This window comes from Phyllostomus hastatus, unplaced genomic scaffold (assembly GCF_019186645.2).
Source record: "Phyllostomus hastatus isolate PE091 unplaced genomic scaffold, TTU_PhHast_1.1 phas_contig_150, whole genome shotgun sequence".
Classification (NCBI taxonomy): Eukaryota; Metazoa; Chordata; class Mammalia; order Chiroptera; family Phyllostomidae; genus Phyllostomus; species Phyllostomus hastatus.
Genome location: NW_025333611.1, coordinates 1113587 through 1134901, shown reverse-complemented (window position 1 = coordinate 1134901; position 21315 = coordinate 1113587). Strand labels below are relative to the sequence as shown.

Below are 21315 nucleotides of genomic sequence, written 5' to 3'. Positions count from 1 at the left end.
AAACCCCCCAATCCACGCCCGCAGCAGACAGGGAATCTATTCTTCGACTAGAAGTTCAAATTGCTGGATTTATAAATTGTCTTAAGATGTGTTCTTTGAACAGTTTAAAGTGTTACATAGTATTAAGATGAAGTCATCAAACTGCTTACGCCTTTAACTGTGTATATTTGGGTGACTGGATAAAATGTATCGTTACTGAGAAAATAGTAACACTTAGCACCAAGAAAGACAGTTTGCCTGATAGCCATTAACAAGACCTGAGAGCCCATTGTCTTCTGCCTTATATATTTTTTTCCTTTTGAGTGTATATGGATCTTAGGGGGTTTTTTGTGTGCGTGTTTTAGGAAATTGGTCTTTGTAGGGAAACGATAGGGGTGAGGTGTCTTTTACCGCTGTGCCGCCTGTGGGAGTGGCGCTGGGTGGAGGTGGAGGTGGTGTGGCCATCAGCCGCGCACGCACAGGTAGGGAAAAGTAGCACTCCAGCGTAGCACTCCAGTGTAGCACTCCAATGTAGCACACACGCGTAGGGAAGTGTAGCACTCCAGTGTAGCACACACACGTAGGGAAGTGTAGCACTCCAGTGTAGCGCTCCCGCAGACAGACCCCCAGCTGTCTCCGAGGGACGAGCGGACTCACATTTCCAGCAGATGTCCCAAAGCGGAAAACGCCCCTGGTCGGTTTGGGGATTCAGAGCAAAGTTGCTGCTGGTGGTTTTGACGAGGACAATTTAAAAGGACAAAAGAGAGACATCTTTTTTCCTGTTGCCTTTTTCCTCCAAATAAGGTGGCTACGGTACAGAAAACGAACTGTAGCGAACTGGTGTGATTCAGTGTTCGTGGACAACTTTCCCGGTTTCCCTGCCTTTTATAAAGAGGATTACTTCGTGTCTGGGTGCAGTTCGTCTGGACCGGTTCCAGCCGGCCTGGGTGGCAGCGTGCGGTAGGGAGACCGACCGCCTTCCTCGGATGGCCCCTGTTTTGTTTTTTTTTCCAGCCAGACCGGCGCTCGCCCCGTAATTAGGGGAGGCCTGGTCTGCGCGGGGCTGAAAGCAGCCTGGGCCACGGGCTGGTCAGGCCTCTGGGTCGGCTCCTGTCCCGGCCTTCCTCTCCAACACACACAAGTGAGTGTCCCGGCGGGGCAGGGGCTCGGTCTGTGTGTGCGGGGCTGTGCCCTCGCGAAACTGGGCCATGTGACGGGCCAGCGTGCGGTGTGGGCGGGTGGTCACCTGGCTGCCGTGGCGGGGGGGGGTGCACTGGCGTTCTGACCTGGCTCCCATCGCCGGGGGGGGGGCGGGCCTCCCTTGGGTGTGCCCAAGGGGCAGGGGTGCGTTGGCTGGAACCCCACCGGAGAAGCGCCTTCTCCCTTCTCTGTGCTCGCCCACCTTTTCTCGTGCGGGGTGCGGGTCCTGTGGAGCATCTTTCTGGGTTCCTAAGCCTGTTAGACACGGTCCTTCTGGGCCGGTGGGGGTTGGTGGCGATGCCCTCAGAAAAAGTGGGGAGTGGGAGGGACCCAGGGGCGGAGTGGGGTGGGGCGGCTAGGAAGGAGAGCTCAGGTTTGATTTGTCCCCCCCTGCTCCCACTCGGGGCAGGTCCTCGCCCGCCGGGGCCGCCCGTGGGAGGTCACCCGCCCTCGGAAGTGCAGGCAGAGAGCCGCCCCCGGCCAGGGCTCTCCCAGCGCTTCCCTGCCAATCCATCCGCAGGGCTGGGCTCGTCACCGTGGCCTGCGTCCGCGGGGTCAGAAAACTCGCGCTGTGTCCCCAACAGTGAGGGAACAAGCAAAATAGGGAAGAGTCGTTTCTCTTCGTCACAGGCGGCGGGGCGTGGAGTCCAGACCGGGGTCCCACCCCTGACTGGAGCCCCCTGCCCGTGTCCTCGCACTTGCTTCGGGCTGGAGCCCGCGGCTGTGTCCTTCGGGGGGCGGGGGTGCTGGCAGATTTCAGGGCTGGTGACAGCGGTGGGGCTGGTGGCGGTTGTTCAGGTCACTGTCACCCATGGCCTCAGTCTGTTCTCCGGGGCTGGCTTTGCCAGATTTGTTGCTGCCCCCTTCCCATTCAGCGTGTCCCTCCCAGGAGCTCTGCAGACGTGTAGCGGCAAAGGGCACGGGGCCCGGGCCTGTCCCTGGGGGTGAGGCACACATGCCCCGGCTAGACACACCGAGACAGGCCTCAGTGGCACTCGGGGCGGGCGGACGGCCCGAGAGCCCTGCCGTCTGCCACCAGGCGCCCAGGTCGGGGCTCCCCGCCACGGCCTGGCCTCCCGAGCACAAGTCAGCCCTTTCCTTCCTGTCCTCTCCTAGGGCTCGAAGGTCCTGGTGGATGCGCGGGACAAGCTGGGGATCCGGTGGCAGCACCCCGAGAACGAGAAGCACGGCATGTTCCTCATGGCCTTCGAGAACAAGGCCGGGCTGCCCGTGGAGCCCGCCACCTTCCAGCTGTACGTGCCCGCGCTGAGCGCACTCTGGGGCGACTCCGGCATCAGGGAGGCCTACAGCCGCCGGAGCGAGTTCCAGCTGGTGAGTGGGCCCTCCTGGCCACGGGCTGCTCCGCAGGCCGGTCTGGGCCATGGGTGGGTGTCCTTGGAGATTCTGTGAAAGCACAGGCAAGCCGGAAGTTACTCTGTGTCCTAAAATTCAGCAACAGAAGCACATCATGAAGCAGACCAAGCTGCCTAGATGGTGGGGTGGGGGGGGGCGGATAACATTAACTCGCTCAGGCTCGGCCAGCCGTTGCTCACGGCCCCGGAGGGCCCAGCGTGCTGAGGGTCCGAGTGAGGGCGGGAGCGGGGGTGGTTTCGGTCTCATCCGTGGCAGGACACCAGTGCCCTCAGGACAGCGTCCGGGCCGGCAGGCTGGGCCCCCGCTCGGCAGGGCTCGGCTGGTTCCGGGTGGGCACCTTGGGAGCCCACCCTGGTCTGGGGGTGACTGGGCGGGTCTATGTGCAGGCCCATCTGTCCCCGGGTCCCGCTGCCCCGCTGCCCCCTCAGGCCCGGCGCTCAGAGCGCAGCCCGGCGGGGGGTGGGGACGGGCGGGAACAGGGTCCCAGGGCCTCCTCCCCCCACCCCGGGGAGGCTCGGCTGGTGCCGCATCACAGAGAAGCCGCCAGCAGCCACTGCTTCAGTCCCTCTGGGACCTTCTGCTGCACTGAGGGGGCCGTGGGGGTCCCTAGGGTGGAGCCCCTGGGAGTTGTCTAGGGGCTCGTGACTCTCCTTTGTTGAGTAGGGAGACACAGTAGCACGAGATCGGTATTCAGTGACCTATTACTACCTGTGGCCCCGGAGACCCCGCGCCACTGTGCGTCTTTCATTTATGGAGCCATCCTTCCAGCAGATGCTCGTGGGGCAGACACCACGTGTGGGGCAGACACCACGTGTGGGGCAGACACCACGTGTCGGCACTTCAAATCCCGGGAAAAACAGCAAACAAACGAAAGACAAATCTGCGTCCATATGGAGCGGGAGACAGACAGTGAATAAGTGAGCGGGGGGTGTGTGCATGTGTGCACACGTGTGTGCGTGTTTGCCTGTGCGTGCGAGAGGAAAAGAAAGCAGGGGGCCGGGAGAGGGCCTGTGGGCGGAGGGGAGCCTGGGCGGGGGTGGGGGGGTGGCGGAGGGTTCTGGAGCGGACTCTTGGTCCCCCCCACCCCCATTTCTTCCCCTTCTCGCGGGGCAGCTGCGGTGCGAGTTCGGCCCCAGAGCCAGGCGACCGAAGCGATGTAAAGCCGTGTAGGCTGATGCTTTTGCAGGTTGCTCTTGGCGTCCTTTGCTTCTGTTTTCCTGTCGGGAACACGTTTCTCTTAATGCGTAACACCTTTTAAAAACAAAAAACCTTTCCTTTTGAAACAGTTGCAGATTCACAGGGAATTGACACGGCAGTGCAGGGAGGTCCCTGGCGCCCTTGGCCCGGTCCCCCCGCCCCCCAGTGGCGACGTCTCCCGGGACTGCAGGGGCACCGCAGACCGCGGCGTTGACCTCGGTGCCGTGCGCATGCGCGGGTCTGTGTCTGTGTCGTCGTCGTCGTCGCCGCCGCCCGTGCGTCTGCGTGCGTCCCGACGCAAGGGCGTCCCGACGCAGGGGTGTCCCCGCCTCGGAGACCTCCCCCGCCAGCCCGCACCCCTGCCCGCCGCTGGTGTTTCCCCATCGCTAGAATTTTCTCCCTTGGGGAAGGTCGTCCAAACAGGGCCGTGGGGTCGGTGACGCGTCGAGGTCGGCGTTCGTCGCTCACCGTAGTCCCGTGAGGTCCGCGCGCACGCGTGCGGACGCCGCTGGCGTCGGTGCGTCCCCGAGGGATGTTTCGGGGTGCGGAGGTGGCCCAGTTGCTCGCCCCCCCACACGTCTGCGGTTAAATACACACACCTGTGCGCGTGCGTGTGCGCACACATACACGCAGGACGCGTCGTGTCTACGTAGAGGACGGGTCGGGAGTGCCGGGAGCCCGTGAGTGATTTCCGGATAAGGGGAGGGTCTGTTCCAGACACTGGAGGGTCGCACGCTGCTCTCCTAGTTTGGGTTTGGACGGTGCGGGGGCGGTTTTCAACTTTCAAACGGAACCGGCTTCACCGTGCGACACCCAGCGGAAAGCCCGCCTTCCTCGGGCCGGGCCGCCGGGAAGGTGGGAGGGGCCTGAGCAACCCTCTGACCAGCCCCCCCCCCCCGCCCCCCTTTGGACAACGAGACCGTCTGCCGGAAGCCACGAAGCCCTAGGGCGGCCCGGCCGAGATGAGAACGGGAAACTCGCTGGGCTGGGCTGGGCTGGGGCCCGGCTGGCCCGGGGCTGGCCCGCTCAGTCCCCCTCGGGGCGGCTCGCGCCCGAGGGCACGGGAGCAGGAAGCAGCGGTGTCTGCTGTTCTCGGTCACGCACCGCAGGGCGGCTTACGTGCTCTGGCTCACGGTCTCGGCCTTTCCCCCGGGCCCCGTCACTCGCGAGCACGTCACACCCCTGCCGACCTCAGAAACCTGCCCCTTGAGGGGACGCGAGTGCGGCGCTCGCAGCACGGGTCCGCGAGGGGAACGCCGCCGCGGAGCTTTACGTCTGGGGCTCTGCCCGCCGGCGACATGATGGCCCAGGGTGGAAACGGGGTGCGTGCTGTAGTAGAGTTAATCATGGAACATTTTACGTGATACCAAAGCCAGAAAAGCTAAAGGAAAAGAATAATGGGTTTTACTGAGTAAACATTTCTAGCTTTTGTCTGGCAAAAGTCAGCATTTAAAAAAAAATGAAAACGGCAAATGACAAATGAGGGGAAAAAATCCAGAACCTCGAACAAAGCCGTTTTTCACGCGTCGAGGGGACGCAGTCCCGGCTGCCGGAGAGTGCTTCCGGGTCGGCGAGGGAGGCCTCGTCCCGGCTGGAAGCTGCGCGGAGAGGAGCCAGGGTCGCGCCCGCCTGCCGACCGCGGGAGAGCCCGGCGCAGCAGTGACGGGGCAGCTCTGGGCCACTCAGGGTGGGGGCGACTGTGGGGATGACTGTCCTGCACTGGCTGCAGCCCCGGGGACAGGAACCCTCGTGCATGGTGGCAGGAAGGTGAAGCGACGGAGTTTCCCAGTGCAGATCGTGACTGTAAGGGTTCCAGCTTCGGATTACATCCGGCCGACTGCCCAGAGACTTGTGCAGAAAACAGGGTTAAGAGCCAGATAAAACGCCGCCAGCTCCGTCGTGAGAGCCTCTAAGACCTGATGGGGAGATAGAGGGCCAGCCCCAGGCCTGACCCAGGGACAGGCGGGTGGGGCCTCGGGAACTCGGCTGTTCTGGGACGGTCACGGTCAGGGAGCTGAACCACCAACCTCAGCTGCGGTTTTTGGCAGGTTCTTCAGGGTCTGGAGGGGAGGTGGAAATTTCAGGTGGCAAAAGCAAACCCCCAGCAGGGGACAGAAAGCAGTGCCACCTGCCGGCTGGCTCCCCTGGGGACGTGGGCCCGGACCCAGTGCTGAGAACCCAGTTGGGAGTGACCCCGACAGGCCGCGTGCCTCGGTGCCTGGTCGAAGCTGCAGAGAACCTCTGGAAAAGGCTCGGGGACCCCCACAAACAGCGTTTCTGAGGGCGAGCATCGCAGAGGAGGCCCGAGTCACAAAGAGACCAGGCCCGTGCCCGGGGTCAGAAGGAACTGCAGACGGCAGAGCCAGGGCCGCAGTCTCCAGACACTGGGCTTGCCAGACAGGTCATCAGGTCGTTCTTCATCGGTTCGGAGAGGTGAACGTTAGACAACGTCCTCGGGAAAAGCTGAGCACTATCTAGAACAACAGTGATAGATTTCGAACGAACAATCTAGAACTCCTGGAATTAAAAAATACCTCCGGAAGGAAGTGTTAAGGCCCGCAGGGGCGGGGGAGGGGGGGCGAGGAGGAGGGGAAGAAAGGAGAGGCGGGGAGGCGCGGCGGGCAGAGTGAGAAACGTCACGCACGCGCAGGCAGCAGGTGCAGAAGGACAACGGGGCGGAGGCTGGACCTGCAGAGATGACGGCTGACAACAGGTAACCGGCTGCGTTGATAAGAAAGAACCTCCGACTGAGACGTGCGCAGAAACCACAGAAGACCAAAGACAGATCTTGAGAGCAGCTACAGAAAAAGAGACAAACTCTGAGGGAGTAACACTTCGGCAGCTTTCCTCCTGAGGCTGCAGCGGACGCCAGAAGGAGCGGGCGCTGGTGGTGGCGCCCGAGCGAGAGGATTTGGAACCCCGGAACGCTGAGGGCCGTGTGGGGCGTCTCCGGGCAGAGAGCGAGCTGGACAGCGGCAGCGCCTTGTTCAGCGGGGGGAGTGCTTCCAGGAGGAGGGTCCACAACAAGAAGAGCGAAGGCCGACTCATCACTCGGGCATGTGGTGCCAAGTCAGAGGACTCTTCGCCACGTTCACGGTCAGGAGTGCCGACTGTGCTTTCTCCCCGTGTTCGGACGGTTCTCCTGCAGTCGGGTGGGTCCACCCTGAGTTAATTTGGGGTGTGGAGCGAGGCTGGGACCCGGCCTCCTCCTGCCTGTGGACACGCGGCCGTCCCGGCCCCACTCATGGGCCGTCGGTGCTTCCCCACTGAGAGGTCTTGGACTCCTGACGGAAATCAGTTGGTTGTGCGTGTTTGGGTTTGTTCCTGGGCTCTCCCTTCTACTTGATTGCTCTGTGTGGCCACCCCTGTGCCTGGGACACACTGTTCTGATCACCGTAGCTCTGCAGTGAGTTTGGAAAGCAGGAAGTGTGGCCCTGCTGCGCACACTGCGTGTCCGTGGCCCGCGGCGTGGCTTTGATTTGCGCTCCCCCGAGGACGCGGGACGCCAGGCTGCTTCTGAAGAGGGACAGAGCAGGAGGGGCATCTCTCCGCCGGGTCAGCACACTGGCCTGCAGGCTGACGCCCACGTGGCCGGGCTGGCCTGGACCCCTCGCTGAGGCCAGTTTTCGTGTTTTTAAAGGCTTAGAAAAAAGAGGAATGTGTGATAAAGACTCTGTGTCTGGGCCACAAAGCCTGAAATATTCACCACCTGGACCTTTGCAGAGCGTGTGCTAACCCCTCGTCTGATAAATCGGGTGCTGGGGCTTATTGTTTTCTAAAACTTCGGTACGGTGGAGGCACTGGTGCAGAACTGGGTACGTCAGTCGGGAGAACCACGCAGGGAACATTGACCTGGACTCCCACACGCACACGTCCGATTCCAGGTGGATTCCAGGCTGAAATAAAGAGCATGTGGAAGAATCTTCATAACCTCGGTGTGGAGAAGAACGTTTGAAGTCATCACAAGTGCAAACGCAAAAGGAGAACATTGATACCTGACGACCATCAAGTTGGGAACTTTTTGTACAAAGATGCAGCAGCGGTGTGAGCAGAGAGTGTGTTCACCACCTGCAACCATGCAAGAAGCGTGTCCGACGATCTTCCACACATGCACAAGAAGCACTCAGTCCAACAGAAAAACGGGCTATAGGCCTGAGCAGCCGTCCCCAAGAGGAGGAGATGGTTTTATTCCGTGCTCACCAGATTCACTGAAGCTAAAACACTCAGCAGTTCCAAGAACTGGCAAGTGTGTAGAGTGACAGGAAGCCCCATCCACCCTGGCGTGGTGGGGACGTGACTCGGCACAGCACCGCCGAAAACCAGGTCGGTGTCATCCACTGAGGTTTACGTGGTGTGTGCCCGGGCTCAGCCGTCCACCCCTCGCTCTGCACACGGGCCCGCGTGTAAACGTTCTCAGCAGCACGCTCACCGGTGGGAAGGGCCCACGAGCCACGAGCCAGCGGAAAGCCGGGAAAGAAGCGGCTCTTACCCCAGCACTGCGGTGAAGGGGGCGGGAGGGGCACAGACAGCGAGGGGCGCGCCGAGTGCTTCCGTTCCCACGGCGGGGGACGGAGTCTCCTCGGATCAGCTTCCGCCACCAGCAAAATCGGTGCGGCCCACCCCTTACCTTGTAACAGAGTGATGACGGACGTCAAGGGTTTGATTCACTAGGAGGGCCGGGCCAGAGTGTGGCCCCCAGGCTCGGGGGGCCGCTGCTGTGGGAAGCAGGGAGGACTGGCACCCGCCGCACCAGTCCCCACAGTGGCCCAGCTGCTGATCTTCAGAGGGACGGGGACTCAGACACACGCAGAAGTGGCCCCGGCCCGGAGGGCAGGCCTTGGCTCCGTCACGCTGGCTGGTGGGCTCTGGGTTTGAATGTTTTGGTTCCCCCTCCCTCGAGTAAGAATATGAGAGTTAAAGTCATTAGTTTTGCTTTTTCGTTTTAAGTTAGGATTTTAGCAAAATAGCTGAATGAGAGGAAATTCTTTAGCGTCACGTCAAGCACAAGTACGATGCGGGTCCCCGAACCCCGGGGAGGAGATCCGTCTGTGCGTCAGAAGGAAAGCAGACCCCGCCGTCCCTGCGCCCGCAGAGAGGGGTCTGCACCTGGGGCCGGCCCCCAGCCTCCAACCCCAGGGACCCCGCTGCCCCCGGGCCGCCGCCCCGCACTTCTGGGGTGACTGCGCGCACCGGCCCATCTCGTGTCTTTCCCCTTCTTTCCCATTCGGCCTCACGGCAGACTCGGGGTCTCTGCACAGCGGCGGGGGGGGCTGTGTTAGTGCGAGTGAGGCGTGAGCCGGTCTCCCCAGGTGAGCTCAGGGCCGGGGCGTGGCGAGGTCAGCAGCAGTGAACCCGGCTTCCCATTATCGCTCATTTCAGCCTCCGCGGATCCCCAGGAACCAGCACACTGGTTTGGGGCTTTTTTTTTTTTTTTTTAAATAAATCTACGCTTCTCATTGAATTCTCTCTTTTAAAGAGGAGCTTCATCTAGTAGTCTTAGTGCAGGATGTGCACAAAATACCGTGTCTTCCCTGAGCGTTAAGAAGCAAGATGTCATGAAATAACCCTACAATTCGCTCTTCTGTTTACTGAGCTTAGAACGCGTGTTTGGAAATATCAAGCAAAATTCTCCGTGTGAGAGGGTGGAAAACTCGTTGCTTTGAGAAGCCGTTTATTGACACCTTTGAAACGTCCCCTCTGTCCGGGAGGTTCCCGCTGCCCCGGCTGTGGGTGGCTTGCGTTTCCTTTGGCTCGGCTCCTGGACAAACCCCCGTGTTGTTCTAAGGAGGGGCCCCCAAAGCAGCCCACCTGGCCCTTGAGGGCGTCCCGCGGGGAGCCTCTCCCGCGGCGGTACTTGCTCCCAGGGCCCAGGCTCTGGGTTTCCTCCAGCCGGCACAGGTCTCGAGAGGCGAAAGGTGACGGGACCTGAATTTCACACCCCGTTTCTGCCGCAGAGAAAAGAGACAAGGTTGCTGATGGAGGCCCGGTCCCCGGGCTGTGTGGCGAATGAAAGTGGTTTCCCAAGACGCCCCCCTTCCGCCCCTCACAGACTCGAAAGAGAGGTCACTTTGCTCGGCCCGACTCGCTTGGCGAGGGAACCTTCCCGAAGGCGGGGGAGGGCCGGTCGTGTGCGTCGCTCAGGCCAAGAAGAGCACGCAGTGGAAGTCCCGGGTTCTCGGGGCTGGGCACGCCCTGCCGCAGAGGCCGCAGCAACATAGGCGCTGGTGGGCGCCGCGCTCGGAGCCGCCTTCCCGGCGCTCTGCGGGTCGGGTGGGGTCACCCTCTTCATCTTGCACGACCCTTAGCTCACGGGTCTTGGAGAGCTGAAAATCGAGTTGGGGCCAGTCCGAGGGAGCTTCCTCCCACCCAGCAGGGCTGCCCAGGGGTCCCAGGGGCTGGGGCCTCCCCGGCCGAGGCGCTCGCTCAGACGGCTGGCACGGCCGCAGGGGAAGCCCTGTGCAGCCGCACAGTGCTGCCCTCCAGCGCTGGTCTCGGCTCTGCTGGAGGCATCAAAGGACCTGTGCTGAGTGTGGGTGGACCCTCAGGTGCCCCCGGCTCCCGGGCCGTGGGGGCCCGAGTCTCTCCGAGTCACCCTGGGCACGGGCCCACCCGGGCGGCGTGTGTCTCCTTGTTGGCAGGACGCTTCAGAGCCGACTGTGGATGGAGATGGGAGGGGCCTCCCGAGGCCCCTGGTGTGCTGTGCCCCCAGAGGACGAGGTCAGGGTGTTTGCAGAGGGCGGGGCTGGGGCTGGGAGCACAAGGGCCCTTTATGGGCAGCGGCTGGGCACCCCTGCCGAGGGCCCCCACCTCCCTCTCCCCCGGCCGGCCGCAGCGCTGCCGGCTCCCGGGGCAGCTTGCCTCCTCTCGCTTCAGAGAGCCAGGCTGCGGGTGACTCAGACCCCGGCAGCACGACGGCGGCCCTGAGCCCTCCTCTGTCCCTCTGGTTCGGAGAGGCGGGGGAGGACCGCCGGGTGAGTGTCCAGCGAGCAGCGCCCCGACCCATGGCTCCAGCCCGCCTCCACCGGCCAGGGCAGCCATCGGCTTCAGAGGTCTGCCCGGCCACGGGTGTGTGCTCTGCTTGGCAGCCGGGCCTGTCCGGCTGGGATGACGGTGCCCGTTCTGCCCGTGGTCCTGTGGTCCTCGGCGGTCAGCCCCACTAGTGGGCGCAGCCCTGCACGCGGGGTGGGCGGGCGGAAGCATGGCCTGTGGACGTGATCAGCGTGTGCGACCTCGGGCACCCTGGCTCCTAGGCTTTGGTGTCTCCACCTGGGACAGCGGGGACTGCGGGCCGTGACAGGGTAAATGCAGGGACACGCGTCGAGTGACACACTGCCTGGTGCAGCAGTCGCCGCGAAGCCGGGAGTGGCGTTGTTACCCGGCTGAGCCGGCCACGGGCCGTCCTCGGTCCCTCAGACACCAGGGTCCTGCTGGCGGCCCGTCAGCTGGTGCTGTGCGGGGCCTGCCCAGCGGCCCCTGGACAGGAAGCTGTGGCGGGTCCCCGGCCTCCGAGGCAGAGTGGGCTGGGGTCGGAAACAGCGTCCATGGCAGGTCCCCTTTGCACGGGTTTCTGCCCGGCTTGCAAGGGCCCACTGGTGGTGGGAGGCGGAGGGCGGGGCGGCGCTGTGGCCTGTGGTGTTGGTGAGGTGGCTCAGGGAGGGTTAGGCCCTGCGGTGGCCCCTGCTGGACAGCCAGGCCTGCCCCTGTCCTGCACCCCAGCACTCGGCGTGACGGACGGACCCGCGGGCAGTGACAGAGCGCCGGATGCCGAGTGACCATCCCCCCCAGGAGGACAAGGACAGTCTTTCGAGGGGCCGTCTGCGCAATGACGGCCGCCACCCCGGCGACCGCGCTGTGGGGCGGCTTCCCCGCGGGTGCGGGCCCTCGAAGGAGGACCTGTGGCTGCCAGAGTGTGCGTGCAGGGCGGGGGAGCTGGCCGGGGAGCGTGGGCCTGTGCCGCGGGGACTGTTTCTGTCCTCAGCAGGTACGGGGGCGGAGGCGGGCCGGCAGTGGCACTGGCACCGGGGTGGCAGTCCCACTGGCAGCGGGGCGCTCTGCCCTCGCGTCGGCGTCCCCGTGCCGAGTGGACGGGAGGTGCACCCCTCGCAGAGCCCAAGCCATCCCCGCGTCTCAGCCAGAGGGGGCTCCGGGCAGGGGGTCACCACGGGCCTCGTGGGAGGGGAGCAGGCACAGAGAGCGGTCGGTCCGCGGGGAGCCCGCCGGGCGGGCCTCGAACCGCCCCTGGGCCCCTGCGCAGACTCCCCGGCCGCGTCTCTCTCGGTGGCGGGAGAGGGCTTGGGTTCCGGGAGGTCTGTCTGTGTCTGCGACTCCGTCTGAATCGGGCTGCCCTGGGTGCAGAACAACAGCCCGTCCCGGGATGAGTCATGGGCCGCGTGCACTGGCCGGCCGGCCTCGTCAGAACCGGGAAGGACAGCAGGAGCTGCGGGGAGGCAGGGGTCCCGCAGGAGAGTGACCCCCCAACACAACTAGTGAGGGGGGACCCTGTCCCCCGGGGGGCTGACAGCCTCTCGCTGTGTCCCTGCAAACAAGGGCCCGGTGGGTCGCTGGGGCAGCCCCAGGGCCGAGGCCTGGGACGTCCCTGGAGGGAGGACCAGGAATGGTGGCGGCTAAACTTAGCTCCCGGATAAGCAGCCTGTGCAAGGAAGTGAGCCGGGCTGGGAGCTGGGGGTTGGGAAGACTTAAAGGGACAGCGACAGGCTTTACGAGACTGGCCTGCTGGTCCTCGTGGGGCGTGTGAGCACTGCCTGGACCCTCAGGGCCTGTGGCGTGGCGTCCTCGGGGCTCCCCATCGTGTCCCAGGCGTGTCTTTGGGATAAAGCACAGGCGAGCTCCGTGTGCGCTTGGAGCTCCGTGTGGGCTGTCTGGGGAGGCCGCGGGGCGGGCACGTCCCCGGTGGCCGGCCAGCCCTCGGGCCGAGACGGGGTGTGCGCAGAACAGGGTGGCCGTGTGGCCCACCAAGGGCGGCAGTGCTCGGACGTCGGCCTGGGAAAGCCACGGACGGCCTTCTTGTCACCCCTCAGCACCTCCCTCCCTCCCCCGGCCGAGACGCGGGTCACGGGCAAGAGCAGCCCCGGGTGAGCTCGCACAGACCTGGCCGCACCGGGGCCCGCCTGGCACTCGGGGCTCTCCCCATGGGCTCTGGGTCCTCGGCTTCAAGGCACCGGGCGGTTTTCCATGTTTCAAACTTCCAAGATGCAGCAGCGTCCTGCCACTGCTCGTGCCTGTGGTCACATGACAAAGCCCCAGGTTGCTTCCCGCCAGAGCGGCCTGCTGGCAGGAGGGGCGGAGAGGTGGGGAGAGGACACTTTCCCTTTGGAGACCGACCGAGCCCACACGGGACCAGCCCTCGGAGTGGTGCCAGGCGCACAGCAGGGACTCCGTGTCGAGGAGGAGGCTGCAGAGACGGTGCTCTGACCTGGAGAGGGCCACACGGCGCGGGCCGCATGGTGCTGGTTCCTCCGGTGCGCCCCGCCCCCGTGCCCCCCTGCACAGACACACCCCGCCCGGGTTCTGCTGTCCTGCTGCGCTGCCAGCCACGGGTCCGCCCGCCGGCCTCGGCTGTGACGACCGTGCTGCCGGCGTCCTCTGGGGTGGCGGTTCTCCCGCCGACACTGCCACTCGTGCACGCAGGGTGGACGGCCACGCACTGAGCCGCGGCGACATCCCTGGTGGCCGCCGACACGCGTGCCTGTCTGGTCTTGTCCTCGCGGTGTTAGGGGAGGTGGGCGGTTCTGTCGGGACGGGTCGGCGAGGACACGGGTCTCCCCCCGCAGGCCCTAAAGAGCCCGAGTCCAACTCGCCGAGGGCTTTCTCTCAGATCCCCCGGGTCTCCCGTGCCGCCGCCGGTGGTGGGGTCAGTTGTCTTTCTCACGGTTCGTCCTCACGCCCCTCGTTCGCCTGCCCACGTCCGTGTCTGCGTCTGCCCGCTGCCTGGGCCCCCGTGGTGCCGGCCGGAAGCAGTTACCGTGGGCGTCTCCCCTCGCACCCGGTCTTCCGATGACGACGTCTGGTGTGCCGTCACTGTCGGTGAGAAAGTGCCTCCCGTGCAGCTGGTGGCAGTCTTTAACCGTGGATGGATGTGGGCTTCCATCAGATCTTTTTCTGTGTCTGTTGAAAACCACTTGTTAAAATGACGTATTGTCCTTTTTTATGTATGTCCCTTTGGGTGGACTTGGGGGAGAAGCACAGTCCTGCTCTCACACAGAACCCCCCGGAACCAGGTGCGTGGGGCTCAGGCCTCGGCTTCCCCGGGCCACAGCCGGGCGCCCTGCTGTCCAGCACGCTCTGACCCCGTCTGCCTGGAGACGCGTCCGATGCCCCCCCCCGCCCCCCCCCCACACACACTGCAGGGCCAAGCGCAGGTCCAGGCAGCTGCCCGTGCCCTTGGTTCCCAGCACTCCCATCTGACTCCGGGAGCATCCCCGCGGCCCCCGTCACCCGCCCGTTCTGCTCAGGGGCCCTTGTCCCGTCCAAGCCCTTAGCAGAGCAGTCGTAGCCCTTTCACATGTCCCACCCGTCAGTCCCCACCCCTCTGCCGTGTCTGAGCCCGGTCCCGGTGCTCGCGTGCTCTCCTCACACCGTGGCCTTCGCCCTGCGGCACGCCTCGTGGTTTTCCGTCCAAGGCTGGGCACGGTGTGTCAGCTGCGGGCCACAGCCACCGCTTTCGTCCCTGACAAGCTCTAGTTCCCCGCATGCGCCTGGCCCGCCAGTGGGGGCGGTGTGAGGGGCAGGCCCGGGGCCCGGTGACGTCGCTGCTCTGCCGAGTCTAAGAGGAGTCTCGGTTCTCGGTCGGCTCCACTTTCTCGGTGACGTGAGGACGAGAGCCCCCTGTCCGGCCAGACCAGGGCGTTCCCTCTCCGGCCTGCGGGTCATCCGGAAGCCTGCCGTCCAGGGTCCCATGTGCGATTCCTCTGCACTTGTTGTTTGGGGTGGCGGAGCTTCTTGAAATCAGTGAATTTATGTCTTTAATCAAATTTGGAAAGTTCTTGCCTTTTTAAAAAAGCAGTCCTCCTGTCTGAGCCTCCCTGTGCTCTGCTGTCGGTTTCCGTGAGGGCGTCCGGGTGACCTTGCGAGGTCGCCCCACCGTGGCCGTCTCTGTCTATTTACCATGCTTCCTTCCCCTCCTGGGGCTGGGTCGGCTCTGGCACCCCGAGTCCGGAGCTCACGGCCCTTTCCTGTGTCGTCTGCAGTCGTTCCCGAGCCCACCCACCGGGCCTCTCGCTGCAGATGCTCTAGTGCCGGTGCCGCCCTCTCCGTCAGCGCTTCGTGCTTCCTGCTCCTCTGCTGAGACGCGGCGAGTCTTCACCCGCTGCGAGCGCGGTACCACCCGCTGGGGCTCCGTTAGAGTGGCCGCCTGAAAGCCTTGGTCCAGCAACTCCCTATCTGGGCTGTCCCTCGAGGGGCGGAGCCACTTTCCCGGCTCTCCGCCCGGCGGGTGCTGTGGATTGTGCCCTGGGCATCACGAGTGTCACTTGATGCTCCAGCTAACGTCGGCGTCTTCACTCGGGCGGGCAGTTGACGTGGCGAGACCGAGGGCCGGTTCTGCCGTGCCGGCGTGGGCGTGACAGCCCTGAGGGCACCCACGGGGGGCTCTCCAGGGGCTCTCCCACAGCCCCCATACGTGAGCAGCAGCAGCAGCGGGGGAGAGCAGGGCGCCCCAGCGGGGCAGGAGTCAGGTCACCGTGCAGCTGCCCCCTCACCGACCGTTTCCTGTCCGCCCTGGGGTGGGGGCCGGGGGGGCGCTGGATGTGCCGACAAACGAGAACCCGGGAGTGGAGCGGCCGGCGGGGGGTGCGCGCTTCCCCACATCCAGGGGGTGGGGGGGCTGCTGGGGGGTGGGAACTGGGTGCGGGGCAGGCGGCCTCTTTCTCCCTGCAGCCGAGGGTGCCTTCCCCGGTGGCGCTCGCCTCTGCAGTAGACGGTGCCGTGCAGCGTCCCCAGTGTCATGGGGGACACCGAGTTTTCTCGTTGTCCTCTGTGCTCTGCCGGGGGTGGGGGGGCGGGGGGCAGGTGTGCGCCTGTCCCCTGAAACCATCCAGAGGCCTTCGCTCTGGAATGGGGGGGCTGCTGCTGCTGCTTCGCCAGAGGGAAGGGACGTGCTCCTTGCTCTCCTGTGCGCCCGTCTGGGACACTGGGGAACTGTGGGTCCGGAGCTGCCGCCGCCTCTCCTGCAAACTCGCAGGCTGGGGCTGTCACTCGTGCCTCCCCATGCCATCCCCCGCCGGGGTCCGGACCCTCGGCCCGCGCGCCGTGCGGCCTCACCGCCTCGATTTTTCTGAGACGTGCGCTGGGGTGCGTACTCCGCAGCCGCCGCCCACAGAGCCTTGGGAGGCCGGGGCTTGCAGCACCTCAGACCCTGGTCCCCAGCGGCGCCCTGCCCCAGCGACACCCCGGAGAGCAGTGCCCCGGGGGCGGGGTCACTGGGGGTTTTCACCAGCCACCTGTCTGGTCGGCTCTGCAGGGGCCGGCACTGGCACAGCGTGTGGGTGCCCCCGGTGCCCCACGGCTGACCTGACGCTGCGCTCCCAGCCAGGGGGTGGCCCGCGGGCGTCCGACCCAGAGTGTGTAGGGGATGGAGCAGGACGCATCGCTCTGCCACGGAGGTCCCCACCGGAGGCGGCAGGCCCGCCCTCCAGACGCATGAGGGGAGACAGGCGAGTTCGGGGACACCGGAGCGCGTGGTGTGGCGGGCCGCCTGCAGCAGGCAGGGCCCTCCCCGGAGGGGATCTCCGTGGTCTGCTCTGTGGTCTCCGCCGCCTGGAGCAGCCCAGGCCTGACCTCAGAGGGACGCCAGCCCGCCCCAGCACCGCCGGCGTGCAGCAGCGTGCTCTGGAACCCGGCCTGAGCGTGAATCCTGGGTCACGACTGGAGAAACTGCATTCTTTAACTTAAAAACGTGTTATTTTTAATGTCTCCATGCAGTCCTGGACCCGTCCCTTCGCCCCCCTGCTCACGCGGAGGTGAAAGGACACGCGAGTGCTCCCGTCTGTGGGCCCGGGCCCGCGCGGGGACTGAGTCGTGGGTGTTCTCTCTTCCTGGCAGGGCGAGTCGGTGAAGTACTTCCTGGACAACCTGGACCGGATCGGCCAGCTGGTGAGTGAGCGCCGCCCGTCCAGGCTCCGCCCTCGGGCCACGGGCGTCAGTGAGCGCGCCAGAGCAGCGCCGGCGCCACTGCACGCGGGCCGTGTTGGCGCGCCGGGTGGCCTGAAGGGTGGCCGCGCCCCACTCTCGCTGGGGCAGGGCGGCGGGGAGTGCGTGCTGGGGCGAGGGTCTGCTTGAGCCTAGGGGGACACTCACGCCCTTGGTCGCAGACCCGCAGTCGCTGCTGATCAGGAGTGAGGGGGCGTTCCTGGGGAGTCCTCGCACTCAGTGCCCACCCGGGGCCGGGCGCTCTGACCGTCCGCTTGGAAAGGTCAGACGTGGACAGATACGGAGAGTGTCCTGAACCCGAGGTCGGACAGTCACCGCTGTGGTCCGACTGGTCCCGTCGGCCCCACCCCGCTCCCCAGGGGCACGTCCGTCATTGTGCGATCTCGTCAACAGTACAGGGCCCGGCACAGGTAACGCCCCCTGTTTTATGACAGAAGCTTTTATTACAAAGTCACAAGCATGTTGCTCTGTAACAACACTGTCACACGCAAGCACACCATAGGACATTCTAAGTGCAGTGTTCAAATGAAAACTGTAAATGAGCCCTGGCTGGTGTGGCCCAGTGGACTGAGTGCCGGTCTGCAGACGAAGCGTCGCTGGTTCAGTTCCCAGTCAGGGCACAGGCCTGGGTTACGGGCCAGGTCCCCAGTAGGGGGCGCCTGCGAGGGAACCACATGTTGGTGTTTCTCCCCCTCTCTCTGAAATTAAATAAAAAAAATTTTTTTTAATCCATAAACTATTACATCCATATTATTACCCTACCAGCCACGCTCAAGCAGGCGTTACTCCCGCCGGACCCTGTATTTCAGAGCCATTTCTGAGCAGTAAGGCTCTAAAAGTGCGACCCACGACACCGCAGCGCTCCCTCCCCAGCCAGTCTGGGGACTTCCCGGGAGTCAGTGACGCTTCCCGGTGGATGCTGCTTCACCCCAGCAGCTCGAACCAACACCCTCGTCAAGCCCACAGGCGGTGGCCGGTCCGTGCCCCTTCCGTGGCCTCCAGTCTGGGGGTTCTCTCTCCCGTCTGTCCTTTCCTTTCCTTTCCTTTCGCGTGTTCGAGTAGCCGCACTATCTCCCCTGTCTGGCCCCCATCTGCCCCAGGAAGTGGGGCCGGCCCTGGGCGCTGTGGCCCTGTGGGGCAGTCTGGGGAGACTGCGGCCCCAGTGCAGCGTGCGGTGGGCATGGGGGTCAGGCGCGTGGGACCGGCGGGTCCTGGGACTTCCTGAGCCTGCCTGCCTGCCTGCCTGCGCACCACTGAAGGCGTTCAGCGCTCCCACGAGTGGCGTCATGTGTGCTGAAGGCCCGCGCTAACGTACTGCGTAGCGAGGTTTCAGAGCGCATTCGCTGCAGAAGCTGGGGGACGAGACGGTAGCTGTGGGCAGAAGCGGGGAAAGGCGGCTAGCAGCCTGTGGAGGAGGCGGTGCGCGCGGTTCCCCGTGGAGACCCACGGGGGCGGTGCGGAGAGCGCCCTCACTCACGCTGGAGGGCCTGCGCGCGCTCGGAAGGGAGCCCCCGGGTCCCTGCGCTCCCCGCCCCGGCGCATTTCCAGCGCGAGGACGCGGCGCGGCCGGGTCTGGCCGGACTTCCGGCAGAGCCAGGCTGAGCCCCCGCCCCCGCCCCCGCCCCCGCGCTCGCCCTCCCTAACGCTGCGCCGCCGTGTCTTCCAGAACTACATGCCCAGCAAGCAGGACATCCTGCTGGCGCGGAAGGCCACCAAGGGCATCGTGGAGCACGACTTCGTCATCAAGAAGATCCCCTTCAAGATGGTGGACGTGGGCGGCCAGCGGTCGCAGCGCCAGAAGTGGTTCCAGTGCTTCGACGGCATCACCTCCATCCTGTTCATGGTGTCCTCCAGCGAGTACGACCAGGTGCTCATGGAGGACCGGCGCACCAACCGGCTCGTGGAGTCCATGAACATCTTCGAGACCATCGCCAACAACAAGCTCTTCTTCAACGTGTCCATCATCCTCTTCCTCAACAAGACGGACCTGCTGGTGGAGAAGGTGAAGGGCGTCAGCATCCGGAAGCACTTCCCCGACTTCCAGGGCGACCCGCACCGCCTGGAGGACGTGCAGCGCTTCCTGGTGCAGAGCTTCGACCGCCGGCGCCGGAGCCGCAGCAAGCCGCTCTTCCACCACTTCACCACGGCCATCGACACGGAGAACATCCGCTTCGTGTTCCACGCGGTGAAGGACACGATCCTGCAGGAGAACCTGAAGGACATCATGCTGCAGTGAGGCGGCCCGGCCGCGGCGCGGGCCTCCGCCAGCCACTGGATCCCGGGCGTGCACACTACTGAGACGCCGCGCGCTCGCTCCGTGGCGGCCGCGCGGGCGCGGCACAGCGCTCTCCCGCACAGCCGCGCCGTCGGACGCAGCGTCACCGAGCGTGCGTGCGCGCGCGCGTGCGCACTCTCCCTAATGACGAAACACTGGCCGGCCGGCCTTGCGGACGGCGCTCTCCCTAACCTGCAGGTCTCACCCCAAGCTCTGCCGCCGTAGCTCGTAGGAGGCCGTGTGCACACTGATGCTGCTAACGCAGTCCCGCGCCTGCCCCGCCTCGCCCGCCTGGGGTCCCGGCGCCACCTCCCGAAGGGAGCGAGTTGCCTTTTGACGCTCCCGTGCCCAGTCCCTGAGAGGCCCCGGCGGCGCAGGCCCTCGGGGGAAGCCCGGGGCCCGCCTCGGAGGGCGGGGTGGGACTCCACGGGTGCGGTCTTGCCTTACTGTCCCGGTGTGCGCTGCCCCTCCTGCCCGCCACCTTCCCCGGGTCTGTGGACGTGCCGCGTCCCTCCCCCTCTAGGCGCACGGGTGCTTACTACTCTGGATCCGCCCTGCCCGCCCCCGCCCACTGGCAAAGACAACCCAACCGGCCTTGCGGGCGACTGTCCCGCCTCAGGAGTGCCCTCCTGATGATCCCTGCTGTCGGCTGCCCTTTCGGCCCGGCAGCTGCAGGGTTACCAGCACAGCCTGCGTTCACGCCCCTGCCGGGGCACCGCTGACACTGCCCTGCAGGAAGCCCACGGCCCGCAGCACCCGAGTTTCTGCAGCCAGTTCCCGTCTCAGCCCTCCTTGCCGTCCGGGCTCCGGCCCAGGGTCCCTGCCTCTTTAGCGCCTACACAGCAGGGGCCACTGCCGGCCTGGGCTCCCAGCTGGGCAGGCGGGAGCTGGGGGCGGGAGCTGGGGGCGGGAGCGGGCTGCTCACTGGCACCCAGTTCGGGGGCCCACTTTCCTGCCAGGCACCACACCGTGTACAAGGACACTGCATTCCGCTGTCGCCACTGGGAGCTGCTCTGCTGCGAGGCCTGTCTGGGCTCTGGGACTTCCCCCGGCATTCACAGAAAAGAGAAAAGTCTTCCTCTGTGGCTGGCCCCAGGATGTCCCTGCGGTTGACTCTCACCTCCTGGGGCCCTTGCCCTGCAGCCACTGCCCCCCTCCTGTGTCCCCTGGCACCCCTCCTGGCTCTGAGTCAGCAGGCCACATACGCTTGAATCGTGCGGCAAGGCCGGCCCAGAAGAGGAGGGGCAGCCTGCCTCTGAGGCCGCCTTGTTCCCCCGTGTGCTTGATGAGGAGACAACATGAGATCCTTTCTCTCTGGTGCTCGAGGCTGAGTGGCGGCGTTTGGAGGGTTTCAGCTGCTTTTGATTTTTGGCCAGAAAGACGCTGCTTGTTTCGTGCTCCTTCCCGTGGCTCTTCACAGGCGGAGAGGCTGTGCCGGGGATCGGGGCCGCCCGCGCAGCTCGGAGGGAGGGGGCCCTGGCAGCCCGGGTGGCGCTGAGATCAGGTTCGCTTTTGACGACAGCGGGGCAGCCCCGCTGTCGCTGTGCCGGGTTGTGTCCGTGTGCGAGGGTTCCGCTGTTCCTCTGCACCTTGCAAGTGCGGGCTGCTGGCCCCTCGGCCCGCACACCTGCCGGCAGCCCCGTCTGAGCGCCTCTGCCTCGAACCAGCCCACCACACCTGCTCGTTCACTTCCATGCGCGCGCAAGGGGCCGGGACCCCCACCGGCTCAGCCCCCGACCCCGTGGCCTTTTGGCCGAGCCTGGGCGTCCCCGGGCCCCGGGAGGAAGGAGTCAAAGGCGTCGGCTCTGAATTCTGGGATTCGTCGTGACCAGAGAAGAGAACTGTTTGCAAGGCGAAACTAAACCGTTCACAACTTTGCTACACATAGGCTGTAGTCATCTTTGTCTCTAAAACCTCGGCTTTGTAATTTTTTATCCTAATTCCACTGTTATCCTTGATTATTGTCTTTTTTATTGAGATATTGGAGAAGCAGGAGATAGCTGTGCCTCATCTATTATTGCAGAAATGTAACAATAAACTTCCTCGAAACAAGACGCTGTCCTCTGAGTCGTACTGTCTGCAGTAAGGACGCGCGGGCCCTCTGCTGAGAGGTTTTGAACTGT

At 64.8% G+C, this 21315-nt stretch overlaps 1 protein-coding gene across 1 annotated transcript in view; it reads left to right on the top strand.

Annotated features, from left to right (window-relative positions):
• GNA12 (G protein subunit alpha 12) overlaps positions 1-21244 on the top strand; it is a 39727-nt gene extending 18483 nt beyond the window's left edge. The window contains exons 2-5 of the mRNA XM_045824781.1: positions 2296-2511; positions 16810-16860; positions 18584-19221; positions 19260-21244. Of these exons, the coding sequence (XP_045680737.1) occupies positions 2296-2511; positions 16810-16860; positions 18584-19153 (837 nt within the window). The 3' untranslated portion in view covers positions 19154-19221; positions 19260-21244. The remainder of the gene's footprint in view (positions 1-2295; positions 2512-16809; positions 16861-18583; positions 19222-19259) is intronic.
• The last annotated feature ends 71 nt before the right edge of the window (positions 21245-21315 follow it).